General features: G+C 37.0%; 1 protein-coding gene across 1 annotated transcript in view; it reads left to right on the top strand.

Moving 5' to 3' along the window:
* Nucleotides 1-86: 86 nt before the first annotated feature.
* The window catches only part of LOC135194977 (homeobox protein engrailed-1a-like), a 22,675-nt gene continuing 10,261 nt past the window's right edge, over nucleotides 87-12,500 (top strand). Inside the window, exon 1 of the mRNA XM_064221231.1 lies at nucleotides 87-1,163. Coding sequence (XP_064077301.1) covers nucleotides 530-1,163 — 634 coding nt within the window. The 5' untranslated portion in view covers nucleotides 87-529. The remainder of the gene's footprint in view (nucleotides 1,164-12,500) is intronic.

Genomic DNA, 12,500 nt, shown 5'->3' with positions numbered 1-12,500 from the left:
GGCGCCGACCAATCACCGCCCGTCGGAGGGACGGGCCGAACGTCCTCCCGGGGCCTGTCATTGGCGCGCCGGCCGAGGGGAGTTCCCCAGGCGGGGCCACTGTCACTCAAATGGCGCCGCGGCGCTCGGGAGGCGGAGCGTCGGAGGTCGGGTCAGCTCGAGGGGCGGGAGTCAGTATATAAGCCAAGGAGGCCTTAGTAAGATGTCCGTGTGACAGACAGCACGCTGTCAGAGCAGAGAAGCCAGCGAAGGATATGGTTGTGTTTGACACGTGAATCGCCCTCCCTCCCTCCCTCCCTCCTGACGCAGGAACAATAAACGCCCTTTCGCTCAGTCATTCCTCCGGGGGAAGGAAAGAGAAGGAAAACTGATCAGAGGACGTCGAAGACGACCAAACCGACGACGACCACGACGCCGCAGCGGTGGTTTTTGATGTTCATTCTCGTTTACCGTCGTCTGTTATTTTGTGACTTAGTGCATTAAGAGAGAGAGAGGGTAGTGCCCAGTGCCCCGTCGGACTTCGAAGACCATGGCCCTTGTACTGGACCGGCAGCAGCAAGATCCATCTTCGTCCTCGCCCGTCATCTCCTCCGGCACCAGCCCCATCGTCGTGCCAGCAGCCATCGTCATGGGCGCCCCTCCTCCGAGCAGTCCGGCCTTGCCGCCGACGCCGCCTTCCAGCGACGCCCGTAGCCCGCCGCCGCCCCCGCCGTCTCCCAGATCACCGCAGGAGTCGAAGGTGCCCTTGTCGCCCCCGCCGTCGGCCCCCAGCCCCAGAACGCTTCCCTTCAGCATCGAGAACATCCTGCGGCCGGATTTCGGCGCTGCCACCACCACCACCTCCTCCTCCACGCGCCTGCCCGAACGCCCGACGATCAGGACGCCCGAGCTGCTCCTGCGGACGCCCCCCAAGACTCCCGAAGCCAGGAACGACACGCCCGTCGATCTGAGCCAGAAGACGCTCTCTTCTAGACCTTCGTCGGACGAGAGGCGGCTTTCCTCTTCGTCTTCGTGTTCCTCTTCGTCTTCGGCGAGCCAATACGGCGGGAACAAGTACCCGGAGAACCCGGAGGCGTTGGCGAATCCCAAGATACCCGTCGAGGACTCGAATAACTGGCCCGCCTGGGTCTACTGCACCAGATATTCGGACAGACCTTCGTCAGGTGGGTTTTCGAATGATTTGTGATTTGCTCGTCATTGTAAAGAGGTTGTGCCTAGGAATAGTTTTTTAGTTTCGGTAGTTTCACTTGGTGTGTTTTTATAAAACTTTCTTTGTGTTTAGTGGCAAAATAACCTCTTCCCATTGTAGTGATGGGTAGCCGTCTTAGAAATATAGTCTGTTTGCCTGTCGATCGAATTTTGACGGAACCGTTATTAGAAATAAATTAAAGGTAAAAGCAGATGTTACGGCGTTGACCAAAATTACTGCAGTTGTTAATCTGGTTATTTTATTTATGTAGAACTTTGGCGGTGTTGTTGTTGTTATTATTATTATTATTATTATTATTATTATTATTATTATTATTATTATTATTATTGTAGTTGGAGTAGTAGTGTAGAAAATTGTCGGTGCTTAAGTAATATTTGTATGTTAACTTATGCTAATATCTCGTATTTTGCCTAGATTATTCGATTATATATATATATATATATATATATATATATATATATATATATATATATATATATATATACCGTATTCCAGTTGCTTTCTGGGATTTATTTCAATTCGTAATTTTACTTATATATTTATCGTTATTCCTTGTAATAATTATATTAAGATCGTAAAATAGGTCCTCTTAAATAAACAACGGTAGACATAGGACATACAGTTGCATACCTTGTGTCTTTGGTGTTTATTAAGCTTTAGGAAATGAATATTATGACTAGCTATTTTATAAAGCAGGCAATTTCAGTTTTAATTACTATTTCAACAAAAAGATAGTTTTATTCATTTCTGTCATAATTGTAATTTTAATTATTACTTTCCATTTGGTCCCGCTGTTTTGCTGATGGTTAAAAAATCGTATATGAAATGAGATATTATTGTAGAAATAAAACACTTTATGATTTTAAGTTTAAATAGACTGAATCCTATAGATTATGAACTGTTTCAGTTATTACTATTATTATTATTATTATTATTATTATTATTATTATTTGCAGTGTAGTAGTAGTAGTAGTATAGTAGATAATTGCAAAGATATCTTAATCTGAGAGCATTTTACTGCATTTGTAGGAAAAATATGTACCTTTCCTCCTAAAAAAGATATTATATGATACTGCAGTTCGTAATTCCGTATTGACTTAAATTCCAATAATCGGTGATATTTATTATTATTCAAATCCGTAGATGAATTTATAATAATTAGGGCTTTATACTCATTATTATTATTATTATTATTATTATTATTATTATTATTATTGTTATTATTTTATGTTTCTCACCATCAGTCTCAGTATCAAATTTGGACACGTCCTTGAAAGTATGTATGTATAATATATATAATATATATATATATATATATATATATATATATATATATATATATATTATATATATATATATATATATATAATGTGAGGGTCGACGCATTTTGCCTTTTATTTATCATATGTACTTTATATATATATATAAGAATGATATATAAAGGTTTTGATTATTTATGTAGGAATTAGGGATGAGAAAGGCAGGCCCGAGGTTGGACGACGAAAAGTCTGAACGCGGAATTTATCGCAAGTAGAATTGATTAAGTATATATATTTTATATATATATAATATATATATATATATATATATATATATATATATATATATATATATATATATATATTGTTTTTTTTATTAGGATGCAATTACGTAATTATCTCTCTCTCTCTCTCTCTCTCTTTCTCTCTTAATCACAAAAAATTCACCCATGTTCCGAGATATACATCGTTTACAGCAGACACCCCCCCTTCTCTCTCTCTCTCTCTCTCTCTCTCTCTCTCTCTCTCTCTCTCTCTCTCTCTCTTCTCTCTCTCTCTCTCTCTTCATCTCTTAATATTTCTCCTTATTCCGCATATACATACATCATTTACAGCAGAAAGCTCTCTCTCTCTACTCTCTCTCTCTCCTCTCTCTCTCGTCTCTCTCTCTCTCTCTCTCATATCATTGAGCGGAGAAGATTCTTCTCTCCAAGAGACATAATTTACAGCAAGAAAAGCTCCATCTCTTCTCTCCATCAACATTAAGCGAGAGAGAATCTTCCTCTCCAAGGTCTTTACATATAACATCAGTGAAGTGAACGCAGAAAAGTAACTCTCTCTCTCTTCTCTTCTCTCCTCCAAGACCTTCTCTCCAAGTCTCTTACATATAACATCAGTAAACGCAGAAAAGTAACTCTCTCTCTCTCTCTCTCTCTCTCTCTCTCTCTCTCTCTCTCTCTCTCTCTCTCTCTCTCTCTCTCTCAAGAAATTTCAAAATAATCCTGCAACCGATAACACTCGCAGATGTACGGACGCCCAAATTATGTGCGCGCCCTATTGTCTAGTCTGCGTATACCTTAGCGAACTACAAGTTGAGCGCACTCGATCCCGTCAGTGAATTTTTATCAATTTCATCATTGGATTCAATAATGAACAGATCGAACGCTACGCCGTCGAGAACAATTGAATTTGACGGCGATGAAATCAGCCTTATACTTGTCGGTGAACTATATGCTTAAACAGTCGCAGAATGATAGATGCAAGCAGGCACACTGCTAATGATAGTTTTTATGTACGGTTTATTTCGGTCGGTTTATTTTCGAGATATATCGTGAAAATGAACTAGCTCAAATAAGCGATATAAAATCCATCATATTGTTAGAAAAATGTAGATATTTTTTTTTACGAACAAATGAAATGTAGCTTTTACTTTTTTTTTTAAATAATAATAATAATAATGCTTTCCGCTATGGTTTTGATATAGCTATTGGTATACGCATATACGCATTTTAATATACAATACATGCTTACCATAATAAATGCGCAGATATCGCCTATATATGTGTGTAATGTTTGAAATACAGTTTATCATTTCGATATAATACTAAGAGTAATTATGATACGCAAACTGGTGGTATTATGCGTAACTTTATGTTACTTAGCGCTTTATATATATATATATATATATATATATATATATATATATATGTATAGATGGCGATATGACGTTACAATATATCGGTATAGTAACTTTCCACGGTTACATATCGTCTTCGGCAACATACCCGTAACGTCAACATACTCTCATCGACTGCATACTTTTAACGGTGACATATTCTCTTTTGACAACATACTCTTAACGGTGACATATTCTCTTCGACAATACGCCTGTAGCGGCAACATAACCTTTTCGGTAACATACTTTTATCGTTAGCATACCCGTAACAGCAACATATCCCTTTTTGCAACATACTCTCATCGTCAACATACCCTCAACGGCAACATACTCTAATCGTAAACATACCCTCAGCGGCAACATATCCCCTTCGGCAACATACTCTCATTGTCAACATACCCGTAACGTCAACATATCCTCATCGCCAACATATTACTCTCTTCGTCAACATAATATAATCGTAACACCAACATATTATTTTCGCCAACATACCGCTACGACCGCATACTTCGACAACATACCCGCTACTGGGCACATACTCTTATCGCTCAATACTGAGCTTCATGTTGGCTGCCTTTATTATGATCTCTTCATGGAAATTGCTGGTTTTAATCTGAATGGAGAGGCTGAATATGTTCTCTCTCTCTCTCTCTCTCTCTCTCTCTCTCTCTCTCTCTCTCTCTCTCTCTCGTTGGCTCTATCTGTAGACTTTCCACGCCATTGACTTTTAATATCCCACAAGACTGAACAACTTCATTAAATTTACTAAGAGGAGAAGCTCATTTCGAGAGAGAGAGAGAGAGAGAGAGAGAGAGAGAGAGAGAGAGAGAGAGAGAGAGAGAATTGGTTGTCTACATAATTATGTATAAAATAGGAGTTGATTAAAGAAATCATTTTCCTGAAAAATTATTTTCGTGAGAAGGGAAGGGTGAGAAACAGATTACACAGAGAGAGAGAGAGAGAGAGAGAGAGAGAGAGAGAGAGAGAGAGAGAGAGAGAGAGAGAGAATTAGTTGAATAGGTCCATATATAAAGTAAGAGTTGACTGTGAAAAATTATTCATCAGAAAGAGAGAGAAACAAGAGTACAATATCCAAAGATAATAAACTGAGAGAGAGAGAGAGAGAGAGAGAGAGAGAGAGATGTAGGGGAAGGAGGCAGGCAGGAGAGGAGCGCCTGAAGAGAGAGAGAGAGAGAGAGAGCGTGTTGCCGTATATGCGCTAAACTTAGCGCCAAATCGCTGGGAAAATTGAGTTTCCACTCCAGCTTTACCGCAGACTTATTTTACCATTTTATTTGCCACCCTCACCCCCCAACCTCTCTCTCTCTCTCTCTCATTACATTGTCTTTGAGAGCTTTCACCATTCCTTGTAGTACATGCTGGATGGTTGGTTTTTAACACACAACCACACACGTGCATAAATATTTATTATGATTATATTTATACCCATATATATATATAATATATCTATATATATATATATATATTATATAGATATATATATATATTATATATATATAATAATATATATATATATATATATATATATATATATATATATATTAATTCCACCGATAAATGTTTAAAAATGTTTATTTGAAATTAGTCTCGTATTGTGTTCAGATACTTATACCAAACTAGAAATACTCGACGTCCTGTTAATTGTTGATTACGGAATGGCAAATATACGTTAATGGTTATTTCCATTGTGCGTTAATTACTGTCTCCTTCCAACTCCCTCTCAGTCATTGAGGAAACTTCATGATTTTGTTTTTAGTCTTCGAGCTTTCTTTTGTAAATTGATTTCGTAGACGGAATTCTGACAATTTTTTTCTTCTATTTGTTTTCGTTAATTTCTTACGATGCTTTTCTCACACCTTGGTTTATTGAAACCGTGATTTGAAGGTGTGTTTGATTAGCACGACCCTCGTTATGTTTCTGTAATTTTTCAAAATTGTTTTCTCTTTCGTTCCCTACGACACTACTTTTTTTATTCTATTTTATTTTTTTTTTTTTGTCTTCCTATTTAACATTTTAACATTTTGCAGTTCCTTGGAATTATTATTGTTTGTTTCTTCCCCCACGTAATTTTTCTTTCACCGAGAATTATTTGTTGTTTATGTTCTTCGTGGTTTTATTAATTATAGTAAATAGTTTTTTTTTTTTCATTTTTTTCATCTCTTAGATTTGATATCCGTGTTTTTTTTTTTTTTTTTTTTTTTTTTTTTTTTTTTTTTTTTTTTTTTTTTTTTTTTTTTTTTTTTTTTTTTTTTTTTTCTGATATGTATTTTCTTTCGAATTTTTTTCACCAATTTTCTTTTTCATTTCGCAAACAGCTCATCAATTTTCATTTTCGTTTCACAAAAAACTGTATTTTTTCACTAATTCTCTTTTTCCGTTTCACAAAAAGCGGTATTTTTTCACCTTCGAGATTTTTTTATGTTCATTTGTCAGATTTAGCGACGCGAATAAAAATATGATTTGTGCATTCTGATAATTAATTAACCGGAGTCTACAAAATCCTGTTTGGAGTTTGATCTTAAGTTTGTTTTTATGACCTTCAGTTCCTCTCAAAGCGTTTCGATTCAGAGGCTTAGATTAAATTCGTATTATTTTTTAGTGTTTAGCAACTATTAAAGGAAGTTTTGACGCTATTTAAAGTTAAATATCTTGCGTATCTCCTTATTTCACTCGTTTATGAAAGTTCTGCAGACGTCGTTATGTCCGCAACCAAGTGATTCACAAAGTCTCCGCAAATCGCATAAATTGAGACGAAAATATCCTTTATGTTTTGCTAATTTATGGCGGAAGTAAGTTGTACTTGCTGTAAATAAAGTGCAAAATTCAAAATACTGTTGTTTAGTTTTTGGATGCTAATTTATGACGGAAGAAAGTTGTGTACTTGCTGTAAAGAAAGTGTAAAATTCAAAAAATCTTTGTTTATGTTTTGGAAAAATGAAAGTCCTCTTTGTAGCAGCTTCATTATGCTAATTAAAATAAATATTCATATAGTGAAGTTAGCTCTAACCATCATTTATTTATGTTAAGTAAATTAAATGTATATTTGGTTCGTCGTAATGTTTAAGGGGATGGCGCCAGAATGTGTTCTGGAAAGCACTTAAATGTATATTTGGTTCATCATAAGCCTTATATGTGTTCTGGTTTTTACAAAATCTGTTGGGATGAGGTTGCTGGCCCCATGCCGTTTTTGACACTGGCTGCTACCACCATAGTCATTTCATTGCTAGGTACGTCATTCTCTGGTTAAGGTTTCAGGGGCTTGACGCCTTAGTTTTTTTATTTATTTTATTTTTTTTTATTTTTTTTTTTTTTACGGAAGTATCTTTGACGGATTTCATTCCCTTTTTCAGAGCAAAAAAAAAAAAAAAAAAAAAAAGTCATCCATTCCTTATTTAATTTCTTATAGTAATTTTTTTCTGGTATAGTTTTATTGTTTTTTTTTTAATGATTAATGGTAGCTGTAGGGATTTCGTTTGCCCATGTAGTTTTTTAAAAATTATATTAAGTCAATCCCTTATCTTTTGAGAATACTCCTACCCAATCATTAATTGTAACTTTGCTTAAAGTAAGGGTTCTTAACCTTTTGATGACTCCAGCAGAACCCCAATGAATTGCCCAATATGGTTCCATACCCCCTTTGCTCAAGTCCACTTAAGTCCTATGTGTTGACAACATAACTTAATAAACTTATTTTGAGGCATACTTTAGGTATGAATGGCTAGGAATAGGCACATACGAGAAAATCAAAAGCATTTATAGTTTTGAAAAATTCGTTATTCACAAAATGTACCCATGTATTCATGACACATTAAAGTCAAATAATAGAAATATACAAAGATCAAGTCCCATACCCCCAGCGTGTGGTTATCATACCCGCTGTTAAGAACCACTGGCTTTGAGGATGTAGTTCCAAATTCAGTCGAAATCTTTCTTTGAATTTTCCAGGACTGTTTGAAAACATCAAACGATAGGTAAAGTTACCCGCTGTAATTAGTTATGTATCTTGCATTCCGTATGACTGCGCCAGTTCTAAAATTAATTATTATTATTATTATTATTATTATTATTATTATTATTATTATGAAGGTGCAAGTGAGGATAAATAATTTTTTTAACAGACCGACATCGTTAAATGATAAATAAAATAAAAATCAATTGAGAGTCACTATTTAGCCGATGATTTACATTAATATGTTGCTAGACATCTCCGTCATCTCAAACGTCATTTTCGTGTGAGTAGCCTCTAGGCGAGATTTCGGGGGAGGGGGAACTCCATCTCAAAGTCACTCCCTTCCCCCCTCCCCCTTCAAAAAAGATAAATAAATAAATAAATAAATAAATAAATAATCCCAAGACCACCTTTCCCTGAACCGAACTATTTACCCAAAAGGCCTGAAAATCAATTGAGGTGAGGGAGAGTGGGAGATTGTGAGGCGGAAAGGAGGGGGAAGGGGGAAGGGGAGAGGTGTATTCTTTTAACGGCGCAATAAGTGAAAGAAACGCTCAATCTTCCGCTCCGTCTCTTCATTCTACCCCTCTTCTTCTTCTTTTTTTTATTCTTCTTCTTCTTCTCTCCCCCTCCACGAAAAACAAAAGGGCAGTGGAGTGTATAAACACACATCTCGCCCAGTGGCCTATGTCTAACTAATCCCCCATTGATTCAGGCCTATTGACCCTCCTCGAAAATAAAACACACACACACACACAGCACCCAGAGAGAGAGAGAGAGAGAGAGAGAGAGAGAATGTTCGTGAGGCGTGCCGACGGCCCTTCTCTGAGGAGTCGGCACCGTGGACGAAAAAGGGTGCGAGATGAGAGACGAAGAAGAGGAGCAAAATCCCCCCCCCCCCCCCCCTCTCTCTCTCTCTCTCTCTCTCTCTCTCTCTCTCTCGTCGGAGTCTGTTTCTCACTGGGATTCAATGAAGTGTTTCGACCCTAAAAGGCTATTTACGGAGCTCGGTGTTCCAGGACGCCAACAAACCCATCTCTCTCTCTCTCTCTCTCTCTCTCTCTCTCTCTCTCTCTCTCTCTCCACTCGTTGTTGTGACCGTCGTCGTCGTCGTCGTGAAATAAAATCAGGAAAGGGGGATCCCGGCAATCAGTGTAAAACAAGTGACAATCGTTTGGTTTCCCCCGCTGGCCTCTTTGATCTTTGCTCTCTCTCTCTCTCTCTCTCTCTCTCTCTCTCTCTCTTTTGAAGTTTTTATGCTACATTGTTAAGGCTAGATCTTTGAACAAGGTTAATCTTATTTATATCTATAAACTCTCTCTCTCTCTCTCTCTCTCTCTCTCTCTCTCTCTCTCTCTCTGCAGCGAGTAATGGCGTTCCTTTTATATTTGTGTAATGTTATGTTTCTTCGTTTTGACTAAATTTTGAAGCGACATTAATTGTACTTATATCTTAACTCTCTCTCTCTCTCTCTCTCTCTCTCTCTCTCTCTCTCTCAGTGCTATAATATATTGCCGACCATATTCAATTTTGTCTGCCGTTTTACTCTTTCTATTAAGCAATATCTCTCTCTCTCTCTCTCTCTCTTCCCGTGTTATTTTTACCGCTCTTCTCTCCACCTTATTCTTCTTCTTCCTTCCCTCTCTCCATCCGGCCGCGGTTCCCCCCTCCTTCTCCCCCCCTCCCACCGGGGGGAGGGGGGGGGGGGTTGGGGAGCGGGTTCAGCCACTCGAACATAAAATGTAATTGACTGGAGAATCCTCGGGAGGAATTGGACTCCGAATTCTTGTGTTTATGTGGACAGAAGGAGGCGAGGAAGAAGAAGAAGGAGGAGAGAGAAGAAGAAGAAGACGACGACGACGCTCTCTCTCTCTCTCTCTCTCTCTCTCTCTCTCTCTCTCTCTCACTTAGAAAAGATGGAGAATATGCCTGTGAGGAATCACGGTTCGTGAAGGTGTTTGTATATATATATATATATATATATATATATATATATATATATATATATATATATATATATATATATATATATCTATATATGTCTAATATATATATATATATATATATATATATATACACATAGATATATATATATATATATATATACTATATATATATATATATATATATATATATTATATATATATATATATATATATATATATAACACTGCTTACCTCGCTTTATACCTCAATATAAGCATCGTATGAACTATAGGCGTTATTCTGGTCGTCATATATTTTCTTACCGAAATTGCAATGCAAATGTATGAATATTCTTATTCATATTTACACGATTATTAATTAATGCATTAGAAGTTTATTTCTCCCTACCGCCGAGCTTTGGAAGTCTCTCCTACCTTCCGAGTTCCCGTATCCTTATAGTCTTCCTTATTTCGAGAGGAGGTTCTTTTTATATCACAGGGTACTTACCTGTTAAGGTTGTTATGAGGTTATTAAGTTGTTATTGAAGAACATAATTTTACTGTGTATAACTAAAACAAGGCGTGATCCGACCTCCAGCTTACTCGGGGCGCGTGCTAAAATCAACAGTCAAGTAGCGCATTGTTTCGCTTTATTTTATTAGAAATAATTGTTCTGTACCGTTTAACATGCACATTATTCAATTTTTTAATTTTTTAAAAATAAATTAGTCATAAATATCGTAACCTAAAATTCCTGTATCTTAAACTCAACGCGAAAACCTTTTTCAGACTTTTTTTTTTTTGTTTTTTTTTTGGCCTCTTCATAGACCTTTCCTTACCCCCTCCGACCAAGGGAAAAACAACAACAACAAAGTAGTTTGAAGGCTTACACCCCGAGTAAGCGATAACTATTTTACTTAACGTACACCTAAAAGGAAGCTATGTATGTATGTATTAGAATATTTTATCTGCTGAAGGTAAATAATGGTGTATTGCAAAAACATACATGCATAATTGTAAACCTTGATACACAACATTCTTAGCCTTATATAGATAGAAACTCAGCCCATATATAATTCATACATACAGACACACCATATAAACATACTTAGCCCTTATATACATGCATACCTTGTACACATACTTAGCCTATATATACATACATACATACACATAAAAACATACTTAGCCCTTATATACATATACCATATACAAATACTTATCCCTTGCATACATAAATACTTTGCCTTTATATAATACGCACTTAGCCCTTATATACATATAACATATGTACATACTTATCCATTGTATACATACTACATACATACACAGTTTGAAATAAAATGCATAAATGTACACATACACGAGCGAATAGTATGAAATGGCATTCGTACTTTTTCAAAATGAAGGCAGAGCTGCAATTTCTCTCTCTCTCTCTCTCTCTCTCTCTCTCTCCTGTGGTATTCTATCTCCCCCTAACCCCTTCTACCACCCCCCCCTCCCCGGGTTGATTAAACCCCAAGAGTTAAGTGTTATGGGGTCTCCGTACACGCCGTATGATTGTCGGACTCGATAAAGCAGATGTTTTGTAGGGCAATAAGAGGGGAGGAGAGGAGAGGGGAACAAGGAAGAGGGAAGAGAAACAGTGAAGGGAGATAGGAAGATAAAAAAAAAGGGGGGGGGGTTGGGTTTGAAAATAACGGAGGAGGTAATGCGAATAGACGAATTAAAAAAGAAAGCGGTGATTGGAGTAAAAAGGAGGGGAAAATAACAAAAGAGGGGAGAGGGATGAAACGAGGGGAGAGAGAAAACCCAAGAAGAAAGTTTTATTTCTCTTTTTAAGGAAAAGAACACGAAAGGAATGGCGAGCTGGAAGAAGATTAGTGAGAAGGAGGAAGAAAAAAGGCGAAAGGGGGAAGAGAGAGAGGGAGAAAGGAGAGAAAATAAGAAAATTGGAAGTTAATAAACGGAGGGTGAGGGGTGGCCAGATTTTTTTCTTTTCCCTTTTCATTCATTTAATTTTTTATTTAATAGGAGAGTTAATTTGGTTGGAGGTCGCGGACGCTTTTATGCACTTGTAAACAGCGTGTTTACTTCATGCTGATTTCATTGAACTGCGTGTTTATTTCAGTTTCATTTCATTAAACTGTGTGTTCATTTCGTTTTTTTTATTTAATTAAACTGCTTGTTTATTTCGTTTTTTATTTCTTTAAACTGCGTGTTTAGTTAGTTTTTATTTCATTGTACTGCGTGTTTATTTCGTTTTTATTTAATTTCTACTCGTTATCTTTGTATTTATTTCATTTTTATGCTGCGTTATTTTTGTGTTTATTTCATTTTTATGCTGCGTTATCTTTGTGTTTATTTCATTTTTATGCGTTATCTTTGTATTTACGCCAAAGGTCCAGCGTTCGATTCACGGCCGAGGCAGATAGGTGCGCGTATTAGTCGGAAATTATAAT

The sequence above is a fragment of the Macrobrachium nipponense genome, chromosome 15, assembly GCF_015104395.2.
Source record: "Macrobrachium nipponense isolate FS-2020 chromosome 15, ASM1510439v2, whole genome shotgun sequence".
NCBI classification, from domain to species: domain Eukaryota; kingdom Metazoa; phylum Arthropoda; class Malacostraca; order Decapoda; family Palaemonidae; genus Macrobrachium; species Macrobrachium nipponense.
This window is presented reverse-complemented; position numbering and strand designations above follow the sequence as displayed.